The following is a 27,845-nucleotide window of genomic DNA, read 5'->3' on the forward strand; positions in this document are numbered from 1 at the left end:
AGACTAAGAGGGTGTGTGTGCGCAGACGGACGTACTGAGATGCATCATCCACGTGGATGCATGTTCGGAGCACGCCAGGGTTTGGAATTTCCATGTTTGTACATTGATTTTCCCTGACAGTTTGAGAGGAACAGGTATGCAGAACAGAGCAGCTCAAATCCATTTAACTTGCTCTTCCCGTTTTTCTTCTTTCCCTCTCCTCTCTCCTCCTTAATTTCGGTAGCACCTGCTAACTTGTTTCAGGGGCGCTTGCAAGGTTGTCTGACTGTAGCTGTGGACCACTGTCCTAGGGCTGACCTTGGCGGTGTAGAACAAGTTATCACACATGTTTTCTCTTTGACTGAGAGGAGGGAGGGTCCTTGGGCAAGTGTCCCCTCAGGAGCGAGAGGACGAGTCTTTGCTCCAGCCACGCCGCTGAGCTGTTACTGACCCTAGGGGCATCGCAGGGGCATCTTTGCTACCTCCAAGCAGAGGCGTGTAACGACTGGGTGCGGGGCAGAGCCCCGGGGTGCTGCGGTGTATCCTGTAGGTGTAGGTATGGAAGGGAGCCTGGTGGCGCTGGTGCAGCGCGCTGGATCCGCTGGTGCCCAGCAGCACTGATAGATGTGCTGGGGGATTTTCCGAAGTGACTAAGAAACTCCAGCTCCCACTGACTTCAGCTTCAGCGGTGTATCTGCTTAGCTTCTCACGGCCATCCCCCTTGGGATTTTCACCAATCCAAAATGTTCAGAGACAGGCTTTGAACACCCTTGAAAACAGCCTGACGCCTGATTCTCGGTGGTGCTGCTACTCTTCGCAGAAACATGTCCAAGAGAAGGCTGGCGACCTATGGCAGCTGGCTCTGGAGATAGTCTGGGTGTCCCCATAGGGCCACTGCTCCCAGCCCTGGGGCACAGTGCCCTCCCCAGGTCCTCACTTCCAGCTCCCGTTGCTGGTCATTACAGCCTGGGGTGGACAAATGAACTGGGGCACCTCCATGTTGCCATGGTGCTGGTTTCTACATCTAAGTGGCTGCTCATGGATTCCCCTGCCTCCTTCTTTTTTACAAAGAGCGGCTTTTTAAAAACAAAATGCAAATCACAGCTGAGAGCTCACCTCAGGTCAAGCGCCTGCCTGTCTGAGCAGGTGGGCTCTGGCCTGAGGGGCAAACCCTTGCTCCCCTCCCTTAGCTGGATGGCAGTGGTGCTGTCTGGGGTCTGTTGGGCTGCTCTCTAAAGCAAATGTTTGTCAGATCAGACAGAGCTGCTTCCAGTTTGGCTATCAGCGTGGTGTGCCTCCCATTGACGCCCACACAGCCTGGCTTTCCTCCTGCCCACAAGTAACCCCCGAACAACTCAGAGAGCATCTATGGGCATGCTGAAAGGGAGGGGGTGAGAGGTGCCGGCCATAATGGTAGGGTCACATCGCAAGGGACGGCAGCTGCAGTGCAGCATGAATGAAACGCATTCAGAGAGAGGAACTTGGAAAATGTCTGACCCGTGTGAAGAGGCTGTATGAAAGCCTACTGTCAAATATTTGTCTTATCTTGAAGCGATAATCTTTATCCCCTTTCTTTGCTCTCTTAAATACAACACATGCATGAATAGTGGTGGGGAGAGGTGCTGGGTTATTTGGATGCCAGGAGGCTGTGGGCAGAGCACTGAGAGGCGAAGGGGCAACAGCTCTGGAGACTGAGCTTCCCTATTTATCTGCAGAGCAAACATGGCGCGAGCTGCTGCAGGGCAAACCCTCTCAGCCTGTCTGAGCCTGGCCCTGGTGGGTACAGCTGCCAGGGTGAAAGAGGAGGTATGTCCGCATGTTTTCTTCAGCCCTGGACTTTTCAAATGAGACACAGCTGAGGGTGAGCAGAGTATGCCTCCTTGTTGGCACCTCCTCATCTCTTCTGTGCGCACCACTTCCCAGAGGTGGGAAGTGGTGCAGAGCAGGTGCCTTGGCCAGAGTGCAGTTGTCTTTGCAGCACCTTCACTGCTCTCTGTCAAGGAGCAAAAACCTCGTCCTTGCAGTTGCAACAGGGCTTGTCTGTCCTCTGCCTTGCAACGGTTGGCAGTCAGGGATGTGGCTGGTCCTGCTGCTGTCCCTCTGCCTGCTGCCCCCAGCTGTCATTCCTCCTCTCCCTCTCACCTGGGATGTTGACAGGACATGCCAAGTGTGTCACAGAGATGGCAGTGACTCTCCTGCAGCCTTTCCTTTTCAGCCCGAAATCCACACTTGCCTGCACAAGCGGGCAGATGTGCATCGCCAAGGCGGGGGGGAGTGCTGGAGGGGGGTGTTTGAGGAGTGAATCTCTTTCCACAAAGCTGTTTTTTGTCAAGGGGATGGAGAGGGGAGATACACTATAGCTCCTTCCCCTTGTGCTGCTGAAACTGAAGGATGGAGCAGCTGTGCCCTGAGATGACAAAGCTGGAGCCCTGAACCTCTGCCCTACAGGCTGGCAGGGAGCTGGGAACATAACTCTCTTGTGCACTTAACTTCTGCAAGTGAGGAAGAAATATGGGAAGAACTCCTTCTGACATTTCCCACTGGCAGCGTTAGAAGGGATTTGATGACCAGGATCTCTTGTGGCCTTCCAAAGTCATTTTTGGTGAAGATCTAGGCCACAGACAAAACAAAGAGGAGGCATGGCTGCCCAAAATCCCATGATTTCATGAATCAAAGGGTCCTCAAACTCTTCAAACAATCATTGTGAAATACGTATTTCACATGCAACAGTGATGGTGAGGAGATGCTGTGATTCACTGGCAAGGCAGGTGTGTGCTATGGAGTTTCTGAGCAAAGTAGTAAAGGGAAGGGACAACATAGAGATGATGGAGAGGTTTGTTAATCTCCCCCCCACCTTTCTCATCCTCTGCAGGTGTTATGTAGAAGACAGAAGCTCCAAGGTGGCCTGGTTAAACCGTTCCGGCATAATTTTTGCTGGAGAGGATAAGTGGTCCCTGGACCCTCGAGTAGAGCTGGAGAAGAGAAACCCCCTGGAATACAGCCTGCGGATCCAGAAAGTTGATGTCTACGATGAGGGGTCCTATACGTGTTCAGTGCAGACACAGCATCACCCCAAGACTTCCCAGGTTTACTTGATTGTGCAAGGTAAGCAACATGCCTGAGAAAAGAGGAAGGAGTGAAGGACACAGTGGGTGGACTGGTCTGTATCTTAAGAGAAACCCCCGGGTCAATAGCCTGTGTATCCTTTACAGAATGCTGTAAAGGATACTAAAGCCTATCCCTTTAGTTTACAACAGGAGCCAGCAGGCCTGTCCCCTTCCACTGCAGCGTAACATGGCTTGACTCTGCTGTCAGTCTGTCCTTTCAAAAGTGGTGACAGAGCAGGGCACACCAATGAAGCCAAGACGTATTCTAGTGTAATACAAACCTGGCTCCTGGCTCTGGTTATTCTGGCACTGAGGGAAAAGCATTTGTTTATAATGACACTTGTCAGAACATCGTGCTTGCCTCGTCTCTTTCCAGACAGCCCTCTTATTTCTTCGCCTCCTACTTCCTCAGATTTCCTTTCTTTTCTCTTGTGTCAACAAGCTGCTGTGCTGTGTTTTTTGGCCTTCCGTTGTCAATTCTTTGCAAGGCTGGGGAATTAATTTTCCTGTGTGTTTTTCTGTACTGGGTCATTGGTTTGCAGGGTGCGCTGTCGCTAGGCATGTGTGAAACCTGGTGCCTGAGGTAGCTGCCGTGTACCGTATGTTGCCCTCTCCTTTTTTAGCTACCTTCCTCCTGTGTGTGTTATAGGGAGCTGGAAACTTGGCGATCTGAACCAGCATTGTCCTATCTGTCTGCCTGCATTCCTGGTATAACAGAGAGTAAACACATTAAGGATTTCACCAATTACTGGTAAGGGCATTATGGAGTTTACTTGTTCCATCCTGTCCAGACCAGAATAGCAAACGACTGAGTTTACTCAATTTTGTTTTGTTTTGCTTTTAATCTTCATGCCATTCTGTCTATCTGCCTATTTGTCTAAAATATTTATAAAGCAGCTTAGATGGATAGGTATGTATGAATGTGTTCAATACATATTACAGATATGTTCAGCTTCTACATTATCATTCAGTTAGGAGTTTGTTATTTCTCCTGATTTGTCTAGTAACCCAAAAAGACTGCGGATTTTATTTCCCCCAGCGAGTGTTTGAATCGGTCTGGATATAAATGCATGCATGAAGGGACTCTTCCTCTTGCTGGTATTACTTGGCAAACTTGGGGCTAACCAGCGTACTGAGCGTTTATCTGCAAGGTGAAGTCCGGACGTACGGTCAGAGGTGATGCTTTACGCGCGAGCGCAGTGAGATAGAAGGCTCCTGGTTTGTCTTGCGCAAAATCCTCTCCCAGCAGCGTGAAGAGCGGCGGGCGCCAGCAGGCAGAGAGGCATTCCCGGCTCGTCTGAGTGTTTGCTGGAGTGCGCCCGGTGCGAAATGCATTCGCTAGCACTGGAGGTGTACCCTGCCTCACTGCTTGCTATAGCGGTGCGTAGCTAACCAGCTGTAGGTGGTTTATTGCTGGTAAGATTTGTCAGTATACAATACCCATTTACCTGTCAAGAAAAATCTAGGTACAAATGAATTTTAGAGCCACACACATGTATTATTAATATTATTTGTGCCTGTTAGATATGGGCCTAAGCAGAAATTGAGTTCTCCAGCTAAGCTTTCACGTAAATTTGTGGGTGTCCAGCTCTGAACTCCTGCCACCTTTCTGAGGATGAGAAGATTCAGGTTTCATCACACCTAAACTCTGGGTACCTGTAAACAAGGTATCGTGGATTATCTTTTTAATGCCTGCCACAGATTTAGCGAGAGACCCACTGTGATATTGTGCTTACTTTCAAAGCCCCAGGTCATGTAATCCTGAGAATTAGACTCATGATTTTAGCCATGTTTTTCTTAGTTTAAAACTAAGAAATAATTCAGTTTAAATAATCTTAACTAATAAAATTAATTCATTAGAAAATAGTATATGTTAGGAAATATCCTGTTCCTCTCTGAGTATCCTTGTCTCGTATTGATTATTACTGTTCTCAGATTTGCAGGTTGTCTGCCTGAAAAATAGTCTGCCGCTAGTACAAATGAAAAGAATTTGGATATTGAGTCATGCTAAGCTTTCCAGTTTTATTTATTGAATGTAGTTCATTTACTTCTCTTGGTTTTGTGTTCATAAATTTAAAAACATTGGCTATGTGAAGCTCTGGGCATCCCAAACCTAAAAATAATACATAAAAGAAAATACAGGTCCTGAAAAATTAAACAGCAGGGTGGTCAACTGATCTGCATGGTAATCTGGCAGGAGGATTTCAGGAACGATGGTCAGCGATTCCCTTCAAACAAAGCCAGGGAAACAAACAAGCCAGGGTCAGAGGGTCCTTGCTAGCTTTGCGCAGACTGGTGATCCCTGGATTTATCAGGGAAAGATCCTGCAGTGGTAGCTGCTTGTGCCCTGGAAGCAATGGGCTCACTTAGGGCCATCCCCAGGCTTCCCATTCTGCTCAGTTAGCACTGTCACAAGTATCTCTGCTCCCCACTGCTCTGTATACCAAAGACGGGTCCTTAATCTCCCCCAGTTCAACTCCCTCGTGTATAGCCACTGTGAAAACACAGTCCCTGCCACCCCTAGAAACAAATGGGATAGCTATATCAGAGACTAGCAAGTAGGCAGATACCAGAGTGGTGCTGGAGCCCTCATAACTAGAGACGACCAATTCCACGTCTACAGTGCCAGCTGAAATACATGGGCTTTGATGTATTCTAAGGGTTCACTGCATTTAGATCACTGCAGGCTAATGGAGTTGCATTCTAGGAGCAGGTTCTTTCCTCCTTCAAGAAAATCAGCTTTCCCTGGGGTGAGGTCCGCTCGGTGAACTCTGCTGCCCAGAGCTGCAGGAGTATATACAGAAAGAGAGACATCCCCTCTCTAATATGTGTGCCCATGTCCTTTAGTAATGCCAAGGGAAGAGCCAATTCTGACTTGTCAGCCAGCACAAGTCTGCATCGACAGCCTACTTAGTCTGCTCCTTTCCTCTCTGGCTTAAGTGTGTATGTCCACTGATGGGAGAGCTCTCAACTGGGGCATACTGCAGAGGTCTAAAAGAAGGGTAATGAAAAGACACTTAAAAAAAATCACAACTTGATAGACAGCTAAAAGTAGAAAAAGTCCTCTTATAAGTCTTTCCTCCTTTTCAAACTCAAAGCCATCTCCAGTGATAGAAGTAGGCATTCACTGGCAAAAGATTCATTAGCGTAACTGTGGCCATCTCTTCTGTCTTTCTGACCTGGGGTGCAGCACCGCTTGTAGGGTGGGTTGAACTGGAGGCAGCTGTCTCTGCCCAGCTCAGTTGCTACCAGATGCTGGTACTGCACTCTCTGCACTGGGGTTAATGCATGAAGAGGTCCTCTGAACTGCCACTCACTCAAAGCATTTCATGCTGCCTCAGTTGGGGTGTAATGGCTACTAGCGACTCTTTCCGTTTACTACCCCAGATGTTTTTGTTGGGGTCTGATCAGAGGAGCAAAGGAAGGATCCACCAGATGTGGTCTGGTCCTCCCCCATGCAGTGAGACAAGATCAGTTATACAGTGGCTGCCCCTAACATGTCTTTTTTGAAGACACCCTGTGCCTGCATTGCCAAGTGCATGGCATTATTTCACTCTCCTTGCACATGGAAAACTTCTATTAACATATGATCCATTAACATATGATTTTGCTGCCAATTATTTCTGGTCCTTTGAAGATACATTGTGGTCATTTCTCCTTCTCTTCCCCAAAACTGCCTTTTACTTGCTAGAAGCCCATTAACGCCTGTGTCCCAGTCCTGTCTAGTCCAGCTTAACAGGCTCACTGCTTGTTGCAGGTTGTATTTTCCAACCCTTATGTCATATGTATTTCACTACTGTCTGATTAGTCTGCATGTTTCCTTAAGTGTACTGTCCAAAACTGAAGCAAGAGTTCCAGTTTAGGACTCAGTTGGGCAGATAAATGTACCAGCCATGTTTTGCATATCATGCTTCACTTCCCTAACCCCAGAATAATATGAGGTTTACCTTTTTTTATGAGTGCCTCATTGCTTTCACTTATTTAATCTCTTTGCTTCTCTCTAACTCTCTGCTACTGGTCTGCAGCACAGTCTGCAGCTCAGTCCCCACTTCTGTATTTGAGCATTAATTGTTTTTTCAGCCCTTCTGGAGCATAGTGCTTTGTGCTAGCTTCTGTTGGATGCCATCTAGTTGGTTTCTCCATGGAGACCACTTCTTCAGTTTACTTACGATCCTGGTCTCCAAAGCACTTGTAACTGCCCCCAACTTGGTGTCATCAACAGAAGTCAGGTGCCTTCTTTCTGTTCCATCATGAAGGTGTTAATTAAAGTACTGAAGAGATCAGAGCACAAAAGCAGACTGTGGTAGCAACCCACTAAAACCTCCATCCCCAGCGGATAGTGATCTGTTGATTGCAGCTCTTTGAAGCATCTTGATAGTGATTTAACATCCACCATGTTCTCTCAGCTTGCTCAAGAGACTGTCGGGCCTTCTGAAGTCAAGGTATATCACATTATCACACATACTGCTCCCACGTTATCTGCTGTGACAGATATCCTACCAAAAAGAGAATGAGGCTGGAGTGACATGATATGTGCTTGCCAAAAGTACATTGCATATTTTTTCCTTTATTTTATTATTATCCTCTAGGTGTTTACAAATGAGATGTTTAATCATTTGTTGCAGTATATTGACTAATTTGTTACAAGAGAATGAGTCGTAATGAGGACGCAGTGGCTGACCCTTTCCCAGCATTGCCTTGGGTTCTTCTTTTAGGGCTGTATCCTAGAGCCCTTCTCGGGCATTAAGTGTAATGCCTGTAGTCCCTACTTGTCTCATCAGGGTCACAGGCACAAAAGCACAGAGATCTTAGCAGGCATGGAGTTTAAATGTTTCTGTAGTAAAGACTTAGGCTTGCCCAAGTCATGCTAAAGGAATAACTCTTTCAACTAGGAGCAAGCAGGTGGTTGCTGTATTTGCTGTCCAAAGCCTTTATAGCAAGGCATCATTGTGAATGGAGATGGCTGGGAACTTTTCAGTGAAACTAAAACATTTCACTGGTTTTGGCTTTGATTAAAATTTAGTCAGGAAGGTTTTACAGGTCTGAGATGCTTTTTCTGGTCAAAACTGGGAAGAGAAAAAGGTAGAGCATTGTCACAGCCTACCTAAATGCTAGAGCATTCAGCTGAGGTATGGAGAACTCAGGCTCACATTTTTGCTCGGAGCCTGGGACTCCTGCAGGCTCACTAACGTTTCTTGTGATTTCCAGTTATTGGCTGTTCGAAGGACGTGGGCTCTCCCTTATTTTAATGTTTATTTCATGAAAAAAAATCAAAACAGCTTTGTCATTTTGGCAAAACAAAAACAAATTTGGAAACATCAGAAGCAAATTTTCACAAAGAGGAATTCTTGTTTACTGCCCAGCCCTAATCACAAACTCAAAGTCAAATGTATAGCAGCTAAAGGCCAAAGCCTACAGTTCTCTTTCAAACTGATAGGCATTAGTGTGTGAAAAGAACCACAGGGTGTTGCCTTTCTCCATTATGCATTGCCTTTGTAGAGCTCCTTGCTTGCAAAGATTCAGACTGACCATTCATTGTTTCAAAGTTGTATAAAGATGTATTTGTTGTTGCTGGGATTTAACCATAGACAATTTATTATTAACTCTATGTGGTAGATTAGCTGTGCCCCCTCCCAGTCCACTCCCTTGAAATTAAAGGACTTTGTGCGGTGACTGGTAAAGCCCCACAGAGCAAAATCCTTTACCCAGAGGGGCAGCTGAAGCCAGCCAGGCTTCCCCAGGGTAAGCACTGCTCTGCCAGTGAGCCTCCAGTAGGAACTGGGTCTAGGGCTGAGGACGGAGGGTGTTGTCCACCATCCTCTCAGCCCTTGCCCTCATTGCTGAGGACAAATAGGGAAAGGTTATGCTTTAGACTTTTGGACTGTGAGAAGGGTTTCTGAGCAGAACTGGAGCAAGGCACACAAATGTGTCTTATAGGAGCCTGAAGTCAGGTATCAGGTGGAAGTAACTTCTGCTGGTCACCAGCCTCAGACCTGAGCCAATAAGCCAGAGCAGGGTTCATCTGACCAAATGTACATGTTTCCACTGGAATTGGGTCACCTTGGACTCCCTTCGTCATTAGTGAGGAGAAGCAGGCTCTTCTCAGACACAGTCCAGCTCATCTTAAAGTGGCCATCCAAAATTCATCAGACGAATTGACCAGTGGAAATGTCAGCTTCCCGCCACTGGCTGTAGAGGGGAGTCCAGGCTGACCAGTCCATATGGTGCCATGCATCCTTTCAGTCTTTCGAGACCCCTTTCTGTCATTCTCCACTGGAGTTCATTCCCTGCCAGAATACCGGGTTGGTGGCTGTCAGTGCTTGCAATGGGTCACTGGGAGACCAGAGCTGGTCTGGTTTTGAGCTCAGCAGAGCCACGGTGGGAGCTGGTCTTTCCCTGGCATGTCTGGCCTTCCCACTCCTTCAGGCGGTGCTGGAAGCAGAGCAATTCAAAGAGAGCTGAAGCTATTTTTCCTTTGCTAGCCAGACAGTAAGGATGTTGGAGTCAGGTGCCATTCTCCGAGACGTGTTTGCTTCCCCGCTTTGTGGGCGCAGAGCCCAGAATTTGGAGGGATTTTTCTGAGCACTAACACTGTAGCATTTTCAATTCCAGTGAGCCTGCAGTAGGTAAGAATGAGCACAGACCACTTTATCTTTTTCAGGACATAGCCCCAGTGGGAAAATGACAAGGAATTTGGCATGCTGTTGCAAAGAATAATGAGATAACATGGGAGTATGAATTTTCTGGGAGGAAGAAAAAAGATCATTTTACTGGGAGCGGTGGGGGAGAAGAAGAAAAGATTGGAGGGAGGAGATAAATTCAGATTACTGCAGGGACTGGGAGAGACAGGACCAGTGTGCTCAGAAGGAAGTGACAGCGGATCAGTTTGATGGGGAAAATAAGCTGAGAGAGCAGGGAATCATCTTGGGGAACTGAAGCACAGTAGATCTTGCTGCCCCCCTTCCACTGTTACCATGGACTGTAATTTCCTACCAGCAAAATAATTCCCAAATTTCAGGCACACAGCAGTACTGGTGGCAATCTTTCTAGGTTTTCTGTGCTGGTTTGTTTTGCCCAAACTCATAAATTGCAGGAAACTGCACCTGGTGTTTCATAGGTTACCAAGGAACTTCCTGCCACTCCCCATCTAATATTTTTATGGCCTCCCCATAGCATCCTGATGCCTCTTAACTTCTGTTTTCCTGTCTCCAGGCATGGCTGGAATGTTACTATGCAGCACAGGGTTTGGCTCTGTTACATAGGTTGGCTCTCAGCACTTCTTAGAGCATAAATCAGGAGGTTCTTCTGGAAATATTTTGGTGCTTGCTTTGCAGGTGCAGGCAGGAGACAAAAACAGAATATTTCAAAAATGCATACTCATTTTGGAGAAAGAACTATTCCGTAAAATACATGGAATGCTTTCCTATGGCTGGGAGTAAGGATCTTGATAATGATAATTCAACTCCTTGCTGATATAAATCAGCTTAGCTTGAGTGATGTCTTTAGAGCAATATCAGCCGATTTTGTGTGATTTTGTCTGATCAGCTGATTCTAGATCCACACCAGTGCTGTGAAAGGTTTTGCCTTGTTATTTCTTGGTCCAGTTGTCTCAGTCTACTGTCCCAAGTCTCAGCCTGGACTGTAAGACAGTGGAGTAGGGACAATATTTTGCTCTTAACCCCAAACACGGCAAGAATCCAGTCCCACCACCAAGTCTGCCAACCCTTGAGAGAGTGCAAATAACCATTAATTGTAAAGCCAAGTGTGTTTCTGCTCCCACTGCTGAAAAAGTAGTGACAATGGCAGCACAACAGAGTTGCCTTGACCTGTTGTGAGCCTTGAAATTTGATGCAATTTGCCCACAACAGAATATAGTCCCTTTGACATCCTACGTCATAGATTCCCACTGCTTGCTCCCTCCATGATGGCCCGTGTCTTGTCAGTAGTGAGTGAAGCATTTTTTTCCCGCGTCCCCTTGAGATCTTTTTGCAGGAAAAAAATGCTAGTATAACCAGGAATAAGTATCTTATTCATTTTACGTAGCAGGCCTGTAGCTGCTTAGTAGCTTGAAAATGAGCAAAAACATGTTTTAAAAAAATTCTGAAAAAGATCTGAAGCTTTGGGTTTCTAACTCAAAATAATGAGAAAAGTTATATAGCTAGTCTCTGCTAGAAACTTTAGGATCAGCTTACGTTTTTACCTGCAGTACAGATGAAAGCTAAGGTTAACCATGCTCCACAGTTCTCTCTCTCAGATCAACTTTTTCCATAGCTTTACTGTCCATTTTATTTTCTTCCTTTCATTTGAAACAAATGCTGCCGGGTTGAGGTTAGCCACATTTGTGGTTCGCTCAGTTGAGCTTTTATTATATCTAAACCCTAGAGATACTGGGAGTATCTTGGCTTCCTAAGGAAACAAAGTGTGTATGTGTTTATTTGTGTGGTTATGCTGTTTGCCTGTCCATCTGCTTGGCAGTCCTGTGCTCCGCTGACTCCAGCACCCCATATACCTGCTGTGACCTTGCCCAAACAAGAGCTCCTGCACCTCAAATTCTCATTAGTGGACTCCAGTCTCCTCCTGCATCCCTTACTGATGGGATGTGTAAAAGCCTGTATGGTTGCAGGTTGGTCTGGAGCCACATGCATGCCAGCTGGTGGGTGCCACCTTGACTAAAACTGGTCGAAAGCTTTGGAGGTTTTCTGAGGTATGAGGCACCAGGACCTTGGACATGTAGCTGTGGTAAACCAGGCTTTGCTAATTCCAGCGTTCATGGAACAGAGCGTTCCTTTTGTCTGTTTTTCTTACTTCACTGGTGCCGGTGGAGTCAATACTGCAAATCTGCCATGCTCAAAACTCCATATGGGATGAAATTCCAGATTCCTGGGGTCCACCAGCTCATATTCTGTGTTTTTGGCTGCTGTGTTACTGTCTACACTCATTGTAGCTGTGTATTAGTGGATGAGAACCTGGATCAAAATCTTGATTCCACTGAAATTAAAGGGAATTTTACTTCATTGGAGCCAAGATTTCCTCTTAAATTGGAATTGGCTAGAAACAGCTTGTAAAATAAACCTGAATTGAGCCAGCAGTTCAAGAACAACATCGGGGCCTGTAGAAAAAAGCAAATTTATTTCCTAATTTAAAAGCTTTCTATTTTACTATTTAGTATGAGTGAATTACAGAAAGAAAGAAATTGACATTTCAGGAAAAGGAACAAGGAGATAGTATTTCTAAAATGAGACTATCCTTTTAAAATGGACTTGAGGATTTGAAGAGTGGGGAGAGGCAGGTAGGCATGGTCTCTGTGCTGTGCCTTCCTACCGCATGCGTGTGTCTGCATGGGACGTATTGACCCCAGCCGTCCCGCAGTAAGTGTGTGCTCCTGACATTTGTCTCTATCCATTTGCTGGCCCTCATTACTCCTGAGCAGATGCGTAGTCTGTCTTGTTGGTGTGTATGCATGCTATGCCTTGTAGGGTGAGCCTCCAGCTGCATCCACAAAAACAACAAATGATAAATTGTATTAAGTAATAGGTTTTCAGGGTTTGGATTTTGATGGCTTTTTCAGTACTCTAGCTCTTCGTTTTATCTTTAGAAACATTGAAATTGCTACCCCCGTAGCAGCTCCTTACTCACTCAGTGAAGAAACATTCTGAGAAAATAATGACTTAATATCACATTTCCTGTATAGCCGCTAAAATGTCAGTACTTGGTTGCTTGGGAAAAAACCTCCAAAATAACAGAATAGCAGCTTGGTTTAATAAAGCCTGAGATGTGATAGTTAAGGGGAAAAAATAACTTGCCAAATGTGCACACAACAAAATAGACAAAAAAGAAACAGATACTTAGACATATGGCTTCCATTTACAGAGTATTCGGGCAGGGAGCACTTTCTCCAAACCCAACCACAGCTTTTGAAAATGTCTTTTCAAAAACGAATATTAGGTAAAAAAGTGTTAATCTCCAACAGAAAACAGGAGAAAGATTGTTCCTGGGAAGGAAACAAAGGTTGGCATGGGCAGTCTGAGGGAGCAGGAGCACGTGGCCACTCTCATCGGCAGCGCTGGGTCTCTGCCTGTCACATTTCAAGCTGTCAGCGGGCAGACCTGTGGTAGGAGGAACCAAGCCCTGCTTGAGAAAGCGTAGTGGTGTGTGAAAGCCTGAGAATACGATCAAGAAATCGGTTGGTTTCTCAAAGACACAGCGGGAGTGCCATCATTTCTCTGCCCAGCTTTTGCTGAAGGACCCTTTGGAGATCCCCAAATGTGGGTTGCAAGCTTTCTCAGTTCTGATGTCAACAGGCTGAGGCTGCTGAGGCTTGGACAATGCTACTTTTAAAATTCCCTCCTTCTTCATGTATCAAATTTCCCTTACATCGTCTGATGGGATGATCTTGTACTTCTCCAGTCTTCCACAGAATCTTCTAGGAATATCTTAATTTATTATGTGCACACATATTGGAATGAGGAGCAGTTCTTAAAAAACTTTTCGTGGCTCCTCAAACAGAAAAGTAGACTACAACTACATTTTTCTTCCCGTTCTATGAAGACTACCTCTAAAAAAAATCTATGGAGAAAAAAAAAATTATAACTGGGGAGGTCCTCTTTAATGAAATGAGAATTGGATTTTGGTGATAAGTTTTAATTTAGGGCAAATAATTTAATTGGAATGACTTATTCATTTTGGGGTGCATAAATTGGGCGTCTGACAGCCTGTTATCTTCTTTATTCCTTTCTGAGTCTTCTCTGTCAGCAGTATAAGAAAAACCTCTTGCCTTTAATAAGGTAAGGAGACATTCCCTTTAAATGTGTGGGGAAGGGACTCTCATGGAACAGTGATTTTAACGTAATGGCATCTCACCTTTGGGTGCCCTCAGCTTATGAGCCACTCAGGCTGCAAGACCAGTGAGTTTGTTTTCACAGTATCCTGGCATATGGATACTCAGATATGCCCAGGGAGTGGGTGATGTGGGGGGCCTGGGGCATCTGTCCATGGTTGACTTGTGCATAAGAGAGGTTAGTAGCACTCTGCCTGGAAGGGTGGTCACGAGCTAGCTGCTGGATGCATTAACAAAATTGTCTGCAGGGAGACCAGGACTATGTCACCAGAAGACATTGTATGTTGAGATTAGAGTATTGTAAACTGTACTGTGAGTTAGGGGGTGAGTGGGACATCTACTCATGTTTTGTTAACTGGGAGGTTCAGCGGTCAGCTTTGGTATGCAGCAAGTATATCCATTAATGTGTTAAGTGCAGACAGGGGAAGTAAAACACACAAAGAGCCTTTTGAAGGGAGAGAAGCCAAGAAGCAAGATCCTAAGCCTGAATTCCATATGGCCCTCATGCAGGTGCTGCAGCAGCAGCTGTAGTCTGGAGAGTCTCTTCAAGATGATTGTCCCCTTGTTAGACTGATGGGAATGTGACTTTTGTGTATGTTCCTGTTTTGAATGCAAAAAAAAAAAATTCTTTGCAAAGTAGGATAATTCTCCCCAAATAACCACAGAATAGACTTTGCAAGGTAGAAGCCTTATGACCTTGACTGTACAAATCCAATTATGATCTTGGGGATTATGAATGCATAGAGCTCCCAATTCATTATTTTATCTGAAAGATTAATCCACTTGTTGACCTATAGAAAAGAGGTTATGATCAAAAGTTCATAGGGAGACCACCCCTCATTAACCTCCTTGAGGGGGAGTGTTAACAGGGTGGCAGTGACTGCTTCTCCTACTGTGTTTTTCACTATTGTGAATGCGTTTCACACAGTTCATGGTCTGTGTTACAGCTGTGCAAAGCCTGTGGACCATCTTTGTAATTGAGGTTGACACCTTGGTTATGCCTGTAGTCCTTCTGTGGATAGTACCAGAGAAAGCCCTGGACTCCAGACCAGATGGCATAGTCTGGCTCGTGTTCATGCTGCTTGATGGTACTAACTTTTGGAATGCATAGATCATGTCCATACTGTATTGGGTACTGGTGCGGGACATGGTCTCCTCCATGCTCCCTGTGGTGTCCCTGTGGCCCTGAGACATGCTGCTTCTTTGGTTGATTGATTTGTTTGTTTTCTAGCTAAAACTGCCTGAAATAATGAGAAGGCTGGGACACCGCCTGGCAGACTGGTGTTTTTATAACCTGGTGCCAAGAAGGTGTGTTACGTGGCACAAGAGCACATGGAGGAATTTGAAAGCCCAGGGCCTGTGGAGTTGGTGTTGGAGGACTTTCGCAGGTTGAGGAAGCCAAACTTGGCATTGTCTGTGTGTCTGGAGTGGGCTCTCCATGTCAGCTCTGCCTGCTCCTCCTCTGAGAGGGGATGCACTAGTTCATTCCAGAAAAGAGCCTGGGAGTGATCTCATGTTTGTGCACATGACTGTCCAAAGGACCGAAGCAAAACTGAGAGACCGTGGTTTGCTCTCTGGAGCAAAAGAGAACAAACCACATTGATAGTACTGACATAGCTGTCCAAGATCATAAAAGGTTCACCTCATTTTAACAAGTCCAAGGTGTGTACATGATTCTGCTAGATAAATTGCACAGGTGTCCTATCAGAGACAGGGCTAAAATCCAAGTCCAGAGATATACATCTCAGTCTTTTAAGTGTAACTCCCTTAAGGTGTGTTGCATCTCTTGTCTGTATAGAAACTTACTCATGCAAACAGAAGTGGTGTACTGCAGGTGAGATTCATCACACTTAATCTTAGACATCTAAGTGTTAGTAGCACAAATCTAAGCTAGTCATCCGGCCTTCATCTGTAGTCTGTTGGGAGGAATTGGCATCTTACTCTTTCTGCTATCTGCCTTGAGATAATGTGATGGATCATCCTCCAAAAGACCCTGTTTCTCTTTTTGGACTACAGGAGGAATGTGCATGACTTAGATTTACACAGCAAATTTTTAGATGTCTGAAATTTGGTGACATGAATCCGCCTTGTATGTCTATGCAGGAAAGATGAAACTGTGTAAGAAAGAGACTAGTTTTACAGACACCAGTGTTACCCACGATCTAACACAGTCTCCTTGGCAGCGTTGACTGACCTTGACTCTTCCTCTTGCCATAACCTAGACTTTGATGCTTTAAATGGTGTAACAATACCTTTTCATGGAATCGTAGAATCATTTAGGTTGGAAAATGGACCTTTAAGATCATCAAGTCCAACCGTACTGACAAGTCCCCAATCCATGTCCCTAAGCGCCATGTCTACACATCTTTTAAATACCTCGAGGGATGGTGACTCAACCACTTCTCTGGGCATCCAGTTCCAGTGCTTGATAACCCTTTTGGTGAAGAAATTTTTCCTAATATCCAATCTAAACCTCCCCTGGCACAACTTGAGGCCATTTCCTCTTGTCCTATCACTTGCTACTTGGGAGAAGAGACTGACACCCACCTCATTACAACCTCCTTCCAGACAGTTGTAGAGAGCAATAAGGTCTTCTCTCAGCCTCCTTTTCTCTAGACTGAACAACTCCGGTTCTCTTAGCTGCTCCTCATAAGACCTGTGCTCTAGGCCCTTGACAAGTTTTGTTGCTCGTCTTTGGATGCACTCCAGCACCTTCTTTTAGTCTGTAATCTGTTCTACCCTGGATGATGCTTTCAGTTATAATGTCTGATATATTTACGTGTCCTCACAGTGGGCAGCTGCATTCCCCTCCAAATCTGATGCTTTAAGCCTGACATAAATTTGTGCAAGCTCTCCCAGTGAAAGGTTGCCTTCTCCTCGTCTGGATACTCTTGCCTGCTGTTTCACACGAAGACTAAGGGTAAGAGACTCTCCTGAAAAGTTTTCTGCACTTCCTGCTTCCAGAGCCACCAGCCCCTCAAAGCCCTGAGGCACAAGCTAAATTTTTCACCAGATGAGTAGTGCTATTCTAGCCCAAACTGTTCCATGCTACTTCATTTTTCTCCTGTATTTCATGCTGCCCCTTTCTCTCTAGTTCTTGAACTCTTTTGAGACATTAACTAGTGTTACACCTAAGTGCTTCTTCCTCTCTTCTTTCTTCTTCCTAAATGGACAACTGTGTAAGATTTCAAAAAGAAGCTCCAGATATTTAGTTCTCAGGAGCTGCAGTGACTGTTGCGTATCAGTGCTGGGTGCTGTCATGCTTGTTTCTGTCTGTGGTGCTGCGACGTCCATTACTCCCTATGGATTTCACAGCATTACTCTCTTCCTGGGGTTAAAGACCACACTGCTGACTGGTCTCCCTGCCAGCCCTTTCCACTCCCTAAAAAAAAAAACCCCAAAACAAAAAAACAAAAATCCCACAAAACCCCAAAAACTCCTACATCTCCATTTTTCTAATCTTACTGGTTTTGTGGGCACGTTTCTGCCAGCAGTTGCAGAAACTCCCGAGTCTGCACCTGAACACCAGAAACTCTCTTCTCTTTGGCTCCCAGATCAAATCAAATTGCTGTTTATTTCATTGCCCTGATAAATTTTTTATTAACTGTGTTAGAAGTCTGTGAGAAGGAGAGAGGGGGAGGAGAAAGAAAAAAGCTGTTCAGGAATGTAGGCTGGGCAAAGTGCCCACCATTAATGGGGTAGCAGTGACCGGCGGGTATTTGAAAATTCGCCGGTGCCAACTGCCAGGAGGTTTTTGCTGCCTGTGACAGCTGGTCATCGTTACTGGACGACTGCTTCTGTGTACATCTTAGATCTGTGTCTTTGTATGTCTCTTACCAAGTCACTCTCAGTTTCTGTTTTGCAGGGACATACTGAAGCAATTAGGGCATGTTGGATGATTGCAGGGATGAGTGAACAGTGCTGGGTAAAATACAAAAAACCACAATTTCTCTACTGTAGCCCTAATTCCCCAATCTCAAGATGAGCTTAAACCACTGTCCCAGAGATGGGCCTCCCTCAGCATTGTATGAATTTGAATTGCGGCTTTGCAGCTCTACCCAACCACTTGGTTATTCCTTATTCATTGCTGCTACAGGGCACTTGGCCTCTTCAAAGATTGTTACAGCCCATTCTGACTGATAGCCCTCTTTAAGGAAGCAAATCCCACCTTTGGATGCATGATATGTGTTGCCTACGTGTCTGCTGGCCCACTAATGAAATAGTGAACACCTAATCTTGATGAAAGGTTACAAACTCAGGTGTTTTCTACAGCGCAGTAGCAGCTAATGAGGGCAAACTGAAACTGCTGCCTGTGCCACCCAACCTGAGGGAGAGGATCTTTGAGGGTAAATGTCTTGTATGTATCTGCCAGAAGCCCATCTAAGAGGCATCATGTCTCCTTGGGAATGCAATAAATCTGGCAGATAGGCCAAAGCAGAATAATTGATGTAGAAAAGGACCTCAGAACAGAAGGGTTAAGTACAATGCAGGCACATTCAGGTGGGAATGAAGTGGCTATAGCATTTATCTGTCTGTGGAGAAGTCAGGGGAAATAAAACCCTTGTATCCATTCTCATTGAAATTTTAGATGTGGAGCTCCCCAGCAAGGGGAATTGTTTGGCTACACGTAAGCTTTAGGTGTGTCATGACTTCTTTAGGATCTAGAGGGGAGTCAGAGGCAAAATGTACCCATGGTGCCTGACATGAAGGGAACATGTGAAACAGGAAATTGTTGGTGGACACTGATTCCTCCCAGTTTTTTGTAATTTCTGTTCCTTCTTGGTCTGGTACACTCAGCCATTGGCCTGTCCTGGAAGGGGAAGCTCAGACCACTGGTGGAAGGAGCAGCCCTGAGCTCTTAGGAGATGTACAGCCACGCCTTCTCAGGAGCTTTCCAACCCAATACTATAGAGCTAATAGCAGAATGACCTGATTTTATTTGAAAGGCATAACTGGGGCACACTTGACACCATGCAGGGAGAGAAGGAATGTCGGGGTTTTTTATTAATAGCTTTTTCTTTTCATGGCAGCCTCAGAAGCCTTGAATGGGAAGAAATTGTGATTCTTGAGATGGACCTGCCATTCAGTTGGAGGGGAGGCTGAAGTGGGTCTTGAGGAACATAGCTCAGCCAGGGATGTTGAGCTTGGGGAATAAAGAGGGTAGCGAGTCCTCCGGACTAAAGGTTCTGTGGGATGCAGCACCTCGTCAGGGAAATACAGTAACAGCATTGTTTACTTTTTGTAAGTATGAACAGGTATCCATGCTGTGAATATTTTTACTTTTTTTACTTCCATATCTCTGTGATAAAATGTGGTAAAAATTAGTGTGCCAAAACCCAAGTACAGAGCTATTCCAGACTGTGTCCCCATAAGTCATTGCGAGGCAGCCTATGAACCTCATGAGGCACTAGCTGGCAGAGGGAAGGAGGAACTCTTTAATTGGATCCAGAGTGTTGTAAATCAGTGGGAAAATGCTTCTCATAACTTGACTGGTATTTTAGTTTATCATCAATTAAGGTTGCCTCTTACAGGGTCTCAAAGTATGCCACAGTTCAGGTTCTTCAGTGAATTTGTTCATTAGAGGACCAGTCACTGAGTTGCCTGCCATGGTTAAACAGGTATTCTTGTCATACATCAGTCCTGTTCTCACTCCCTTTTGCTGCTAGTGAGTTCTCACTATCCCCATTGTGTCTTCATTTCACTTGCTTACAGTGACACAAAATACCTCCTGCCTGAGGTCAATCTCCCCATGATAAAAGTCTTCCATAGAATTAGTAAGGCTGGAAGACAGGCAGATATCAAAAACATAAGCCTTTGGAAAATGGTGGCAGGCTGTCAGTTCCCATTAGCTAATGCTACCTGGGCTGCCAGCTGACTTCACCATTGTAGGTGGGAGAGATGAGTTTTAATGAGCAGCAGAGGGAGTGGAGAGGGGGGAAAAAAAGAAAGTAGTTTAGACTAGAAGTGATACTTCTGGTAGTGGATGACATACATACATGTCTGCATGCTAGTGTACAGAAGTATCAAAATGAAGTGAGCAATAACTGTGTCCAGGCCTCTCTAGGAACTTTGTCATGCGAGTGATTGCATCCTGGCCGTTATTTTTTCAGTGGCTTCCTCCTGTCTGTTCTCCAGGAACATCGATCAATACAAATAGAATTGTAGCGAACTGCAAAGACAAATATGCTAAAATTTAAAAGAGGGAGATCTGTGATTCTGATTAAATGATAATGCAGTGGAAGATGTAGTGTTTGAGAGCTGGTTTATATCAATGCAACTTCACTGACTTCACAGAAATTGCTCCTGATGTATTCCAGGCTAGTGCTGGGGTGTGCTGGATTGGATCTAGGTGCAAAAACACCCTGCAAACAACTGTCAGACTCACCAAGTATTTAAAGAAGTTGTGTACTTCTCTATGGAGGTCACAGCTAGGACTAACAAGGGTAGATCAGGAATGGGATGTATTCAGCTGTGAAATAGCCTCCCAAGGGCAAAGGTAGAAGAGTCATTTCCCAGAAACTTTAAAGACTAGTTGGCCAAAACACTATTAGATATGCAGCAGAGAACAAACCTGCCTTTCTGAATGCCCCCAGCTCTGGAAGACAGAATGAGTGTGCAAATGATTCTTCCGTCTCTAGAGTATGTGAACATCTGAGATCTGAATTGCTGCAGGTCCCATTCTTCTCCCTGGCATTCGACCTACATTTAAATTCTAATTGACTTAGAGTGAAGACTCATAAAGCTTTCTCTTTTTCTCCCGGATGCTGAATCCTCAATGAAAATATAAACTGTGTCATTAGAAGTTGGGCGGATGTTGAGCATAAAGGAGCTGGTTTAAGCTGAAAATTGCACAGCTTATTCCAATTAGTCATTCTGCATATAAAATGCTCACAGTGACTCTACTGTTAGTGGGGAAAAACATTAGTATAACTAAATACATCTCCACTGAATATTTTTATGAACACAAAAGTTGATGCTGGGTTATTGTTGAAGATGTCATGCGCCCCATTTAGTTTTCTGGACAGCTCCATCATCTTCCTCCCTACTGGGAGTCGCTTTTACTTCTTCAGGAAATGCATTTTGTGCCCAGGCCCTGAGTGCACTAATTAGACCTTGACCAGTCCACTCAGGAGTATCCACCTACCTTCTAACCAGGGGCTCCATGTAATCTCAGATCTGGATCTGCATGTTAGGTGTACCTGTCTCCAGCTGTGTCTCTGGTACCATCTCTTGGACCTATGTGATATGTAGCTTATCTCTAACCTTGTCTGTGACCTTGTCTCCCTGCATGGACTCTGGATCTGGGTCAGCATCTCACCATGTCTGGGACTGTTGATGAACCATGATACCAGCACGTGGCTTTGCCCACTCTACTCAGATCCAATGGGACTATACCCAGCTGGTGATGATATTGCCATGGTCACCCTCAGCACATTGTCAGTGCAAGCTATGTGACTGTGCAAATTTTGGGTGGGACTTGCCTCACTGAACTGTGTCCTTCTAATAGTTATCTAACATAAGGTAGTCTTGGAAACCCTTGGGATGAATGGACCTCTCAAAAGCTCGCTCTCTCTCTCTCTCTTCGTTATCTCTCTCTCTCTTTTCATTTACTGTTGGGCTAGGTTAAAAAGTGCTTGTCATATTTTAGGAGAGTAAATTAACTGAGGTGAATTACCACCACCACCCTTACCAGCTTAAACTTGATGTGTAAGTGGCAGTCCGGTTTGTTTTCTTAAGAAAATTGTGTTTATGCCTCTACCGACAGCCTGATTCTGATTGTCTTTAGGAGAGCGAATATGGTTATGTTTGTGTAAGTGAGAGGAGAACTGGATGAGCATTAAAGTTTCCCAATAACCTGAGACGAAACACCTTCTTCCTCATTGCAGTCTATCAATAATGAGGTGCTTGTGGGCCTCCCTCTTTGACTAAACACTAAAAATATCCGTTCTGGTTCATGCATCAGAGGAAACCTTGTGTAGAGGTGCAGCTTGCATCATGTATTATTAGGAATTATTAGAAGCATTTTCCTCTGTCTTGCTATCTGCCCCCAAGGGTTTCCCCACTCTGCCACTGCACATTCACCACAGGGAAGGGAATCTGGTGTACTGTTGGGACTTGACTCAATCTTTGACCGTTACATTGCTGAAGGCCAGGCTGGAAATTAGGATTGTTATTCTGTCTTTTGAGTTTAAAAGGGTTTGGGCTCCTTAGATGAGAAGAAGGATTCCCTCACTTGAGCCAATAGAGCTCTCAGCAGCACAGGGCCAAAAGAAGAGATGCAAATGTTCAGCCAAATCCTTAACTGGAGCCCCTTACGTAGAGTAATATAGTGTTGGCAGTAAATGTCAGGAACACCCAGGAGCATAGCTCCCTGTGCAGCTCCCTACAGCTCCTACAAACCTTCCCTAGGAGGTTTGGTTTTGGATAGACCAGATCTTCTGAGGTTTGACGATACGAGGCTCCCAGTTCTGTTTCCTTATTCTTTGGAGCTGGACTGCCTGAGAGGCTTGACTTGTCCCTTGTTTGGGGTGCAAAGGGCACACCGAGATTTGGGTTTGCTCTCATAACCATTGGTGACTGACAACCGATACAAAAGGGAGAAGGAAGTAAATCTCTCCTTGTGTTAGGCGTGCTTTGATCTGTCTAGGACCCCAAGAAGACTGTTGGGGACTTCCATGTTACTGTTGACTGTTGTGGAAGATAGTCAAATACTGTGACAGGCAGCATATTCAAAGCCTTTAAATAGGTTAAAAAAATAGGTTGCATCTCATCCACAGGGGAAAAAAAAAAAAAAGAAAATAAAAAGAAGTTGCATTCTCCCTGTTCCACCAGAGCAAGTAGCTAGTTGTTGGCAGAGTTTCTGTGCCTGAAGGCATCACAATATAACGTGTCTCATAATGGCTGCACACCGCCTGCTGTGAGCTGCGGGATTTGGAGAAGAGCAACCCGGGCTGGCCAGGAGAGCAGCACACACAGCAGGCTCCCAGCTGCCATTGTCTTCCTGTTACCCGGCGCTGCCTTCTCATCGAGGGCGAAGGTGAGGTAGGGCCGTCCCTGGCTCGTCCTGCCATGCCAGCTGTGGGCGAGCTTCGCCTCATTGCTAAGGGAGTACAGGAGCAGAGCAAACGAAATGGATGTGATGGGCAGCGTGCAAACAGGCAGCACTCTGACCGCTAAAATGCTTAGCCAGGATCTGCAGTGGCCACTCCCAGTACGAGGCAGCGGGAAAGCCGAGGCAGACCTGATAGAGCAGTGCGGAAGAGGCAGGAGGGAAGGGAGGCTTTGCCTTCCTTTGGAGTAGAGAGGAAGGGTGCTCCAGTGTTTAGTACCTACTGGAGGTATCTAGGTCCAATCCTGAGCTATGCATCAGGCTTCCCAAGTAGCTTTGGGAGTGTTTTCTCTGACCCTCAACTCTTTACGTGTAAGACTGCATGCAGAAGGCCTGTAGACTCTGAGCATGGGCCTTGCAGGGCTTTGCAGGTTCTCAGAAGTCATCCCATGCTATCACAGGCAACTGTAATGAGCATAACAAGCTCCAGTGCACAAGCAGGTGGGATTTTCTGGTCTAACTGGAAGGCTGTAGCAGCAGCCAAGGGTTCTGATGGCCAGTCTCCTCCTGATTTCAGCCTAAATACCACCCTCTTGTTCTTGACCTACCCTATCCTTTATCTCCAGAGAGAATCACGTTGGAGGAGTGTCCCAGGGAAGCAGTGCTAGTGGTACTAAAGATCTTCCTTGGATGGTGGGGACAGGGAAGGAGAGGTTGTGTGATGGTGTAAAGAAGGTGTGGGGGGCTAGTCTGCTTTGTGCACCAAGAAAACCCAGCTGGAGTCCCTGTCACGGGGATGGTACAAGAGGGGCAAGAGGTGGAAGAATCACCTTGAGTGCAGCAGGGCAGAGGAGGAAACCTCTGCATTTCACAGAGTTAAGCGGCAGGGGGATTACATAAGAGATCCTGTGATGTCACTGCTGTGCTATAATGGTGGAGAGACTGAGGAAAAGTGAGCAGTTTGGAGGAGTGCTTTTTCCTCTCCTGCTAATGGAAACGCTCCCTAGAAGACTCCTGGCTATGCAGGAATATGCTTTTCCGGAGGAGGTTAACAAGGAGAGGCTCAGTTCTTCACCTCGCTCTGTTTCCTTTAATGAGTTGGGGTCTTCCTCCACCATACACCCAGACGGAGAAACAAGGGAGCGTGTGCAATCAGTTCTCACTCAGCTAGCCAACGAGATGTGAAATAGGTTCCAGGGTGGATGATACTCTTGGAGGAAGTCACACTGACTTGTTTGCTGTGATAATGTACGGACGCTCCTTCCCTTAAAGTCTCCCGTGTAATTGAGCCCTGGCACTTGGTAACTGGTGGCGAGTGAGTAAATTGTTGCTTCCTAATGGAGGTTAAATGCTAGAAGTCTTGTTCACAGCATCTTATCCAACTGTCCCAAATGCTCTCCTTGCCAATGGAAACATGCCCTTCAGGGAAGCCCTGAGGCATGCAAATGTCAGAGGGATTACTTCCTCCTTTACAAGCATCCCAAATGCAAAAGGGTTTCTACTGCGGAAGTCATGGTAGGCCACTCTGGCTATTTCCTATTTAGTTTGGGGCACTTTCGCTCTGCAGCTCAGGCTGTCACTTCCATTTCTTGCTTGGCATGCACTGAAGCAGCCCTTTTATTCATTGACAGCTTTCCTCACTCTGTGTCCTCTCTCCTTCTCTGCCTTGTGTTTATTTCTTCCTTTTCCTTCTCTCTTTTCCTGTTGCCCAGCTTTTTTTTTTGCCTTTTTTTTTTTTTCTTTTTCCCCTTTCTGCTAGAGTACAAGCCGGGGGGGGTTGCTACTGGGTACCTTTCCTATGGTGTCACTCATGCATATTGCCCATGGTAAGTCACTTCCCCCACCCCACCTCATTAATGCCTCAATTTCTCTGTGGATATTTTTAGGATAATAATTAGGTGTTTCACCAGCGCAGGAATTACAGGGCTTGAACAGATGATGTTTGCAGCATCCTTTGAGGTCATTGATACACACTGATAATGAAGCCCATGCAGTCAGGCTGTGGGAAGACACACAGTAGAATAAAGGCTGCACCTGGCACAGACTAAAACAAACCCCATTTTCAGTTTCCTTTCGTGATGGACTTCATAGACTTTGGTAGCCATGGTGTCCAAGTAGGTAATGTAAGGGGGAGGAACAAACCCCAGACTTTTCCTCACTTTATTGTTCTTCGAGCAGCCACAGAAAGCTTCCTTTTGTCGGTACTGACTGGATCTGGGAGACCAGGCTGGGGGTTTCGCATGGGCAAAACTGTCTAGACTCAGGAAATTAACTTAATTTAATTTACTGCCAATTAATACAAATTTTTAATTAGTTATTTGGCTATTGAGAAACAAAGAAGAGAAACAATGAAACAAACACCAAGGGAAACCCCTTTCCAACCCCTTCCTCAGGCTCAGCCTTACACTAACATCTCTCCTCCCTGAGTCCTCTCTCCCCCTGTTTTGACCACACATTCAGTCCCTGCCCGTCCCATGAGCAAGGCGATGGGCAGCACAGGAGGTTGGGTTGGTGTATGATGGTTTCTTGCTGGTACTCCTGGTTTCTTACTCTTTTCTTCCCCTGCTCCTTCCTCCTCACTTGTTTCCTGCTCCAGCCTGGGTTCTCCATGGACTGCAGTCCCTTCAGGGGAGTCCCTACTCCAGTGTGGGTTCCCACAGCCACAGTCCAAGGTACATCCCAGCACAGCGTGCCTCCCTCCAAGAGCCATTCCCTGTCCCCAGCAATGTCCCCTTCCACATGCATCCTCCTGTATCTGCTTGTCTGTCCCCTCTTGTGTCTCCTTTTGTGCATCCTCACGCCTCCTCCCATGTATCATCTTGTTTCTCTTCTTGCATTTCCCCACATGTCCCCTCTTGGAGCTCCCTGCCCCAGCAGTGCTGCCCTCGCCTACCTTGCTGGGGCAGTAGAGCTGGGGACCCTCTGACTGGCCGTGGCATTGGGGTGCAGTGGGTCAGTGCTGGCTGTTGCAGAGCCAGTGGGACTGACTGGGACCAGCACGGGGCAGCCCCTGACCTCTTCCACATAGGGCAGCCTGTGTACCCCCCTGCAACCAAAACCTCACAGTTATGTCTAAAAAGGGGTCTACAGCAAAAAGAGGGGCAGTCCTGCAAGATGCCAGCTCAGCATTTCTCCCCTGTGGTACAGATGTCCATGTGTGCTGTGTAGCTGCTGGGCAAGAAAAGCAAATCCGAGTGGGTCACTAGCTAATTGCTCAGTTTTATGATTCCTCTTTCAGCTCTCTGTCTCGTCAGAGGATCAAAACCAGGGTGCTTTTGCACCAGTTTGCTGGCCTGAGAGCTGTTTGCCTGGTATTTTCCAGGGACTCACCCCTCTGGGGTGGGGATATCAGCTTTTATTTTCCCCTCCTGCCACCACCGTGATCAGTGCTTTGTTAGTGGGCTGGAATTTCTCAGCTGGCAGATGCTTGCATGAAAGGGATGGTTTTGCAGAGGGCTGTGCAGATGTTCATGTGCCAGTCCTTCTCTAAATTGGAAGTGACATGCTTGTCAAAGTTGGGCAGAGCATGATCTCTGGGAAGATGTGGGAGCAACTCTGCTAAAGTCAGCTGAGTTATGCCAAAGCAAAAACAGTGCAAGGGGACAGAGGATGAGACTCAATGTGACCCAGCGGAGGTACTGATACACTAGACAGGAGGTGGGAGCTTAATTTTTCACCCTGTGACTGACAGGCTTACCTTCATCTCTATCATCCCTATAATAGATGTTGACCTCTTCACTCCAGCAATGGAATTTCAGTTGACAAATCCTGCCTCACCCTCTTTCCCAAGCATTCTGTTAGAGCAAAACAAGGCTGTTTCATCAACTTTTGGCTTGTTGTTTCAAAGGGAATTAATATTGCATGGTCGTGGTGACTGTCAGTCCTCTGAACCCAGAAGCCTGTTGGCTAATTTCCACCACAATTGGTGGAGGAGTAAAAGCCTCAAGGCTATTAGGGCTCCCATGTATTTTGTGCAAAGTATGACCCAAAAGGAAAGAAAGGCTTTTATTACCTTCATGGAGCAAAAACATGAAAGAATGAGCTCAACCCTTTTTCAGACATCAGCAAATCAATACAGCAACTGCATCTTTCACGGGAAAGCTGTGGGAAACCAGAAATATGCTCAGAGAAACTTGCATTATGTTCTTCATCTTTACCTTTGCTTCCACGTACGTGAACAGATATAACTCCAAATAACTCCTTTCCAAATTACGTAGAGCCCTGGTATAGCCAGGGCATGCTGCCAACAGAGATGCTGCACCTCATACACTGCAGAACCTGTGCTGACTGCGGCAGCAGCCACTCCTGACAGGAATGTTGCGTTGTGGGATTTCAGCTGGGGAATTGCTTATGCAGGCTGGATTTGGATTTGAGCAGATACCTCCATGTTGCTGCAGTGCCAATAGGCAGCGTGTTTACATTGTTCCTGAAAAAGAAATAGTTGAAGAGGAGGAAAAGGTGTTTTCTCATCAGCAGACAAATGAGGCTGTATCAAGTGGTGGTTCTGGTGTACACTCAGTGGTAGCCAGGCTGAAACTACCAAATCCCTGACTTGTTAGTGTCAAAATGAACTGCATCCACTCATAGGCTGCAAAACAGCCCTGAGGAAGGTTGTGACTGTTGGTTATTGGGTTTGCTGACGTCCTACTATCTCCCTTCTGTCCACGCTCCTAGCCAGTACCTTTCATATAGTCCCGCTTCTCTGGAGGAAAGACTCATCATATCTGTAAAGCTTTAAATACAGAATATTTCCAGAGCAATCTGACACTGTGCTGGAGTGAGGTGAGGGGAGAAAGGTCATTTTCTTTTTCTCTTGTCCCTCTCTTTTATCTCTGAGACCTCTAATCATAACGAAAGCAGGCAAGAACATGGT

The 27,845-nt window shown here is 45.9% G+C and overlaps 1 protein-coding gene across 2 annotated transcripts in view; it reads left to right on the top strand.

The window, feature by feature from the left end:
* LSAMP (limbic system associated membrane protein) overlaps positions 1 to 27,845 on the top strand; it is a gene marked incomplete at its 3' end in the record, with an annotated part of 316,434 nt that overhangs the window by 143,847 nt on the left and 144,742 nt on the right. For both annotated transcript variants that reach the window (XM_082013989.1, XM_082013990.1), the window contains exon 2: positions 2,852 to 3,084. In XM_082013989.1, the coding sequence (XP_081870115.1) occupies positions 2,852 to 3,084 (233 nt within the window). The remainder of the gene's footprint in view (positions 1 to 2,851; positions 3,085 to 27,845) is intronic.

Source organism: Phaethon aethereus, assembly GCF_964289735.1.
Source record: "Phaethon aethereus genome assembly, chromosome: 1".
NCBI classification, from domain to species: Eukaryota; Metazoa; Chordata; class Aves; order Phaethontiformes; family Phaethontidae; genus Phaethon; species Phaethon aethereus.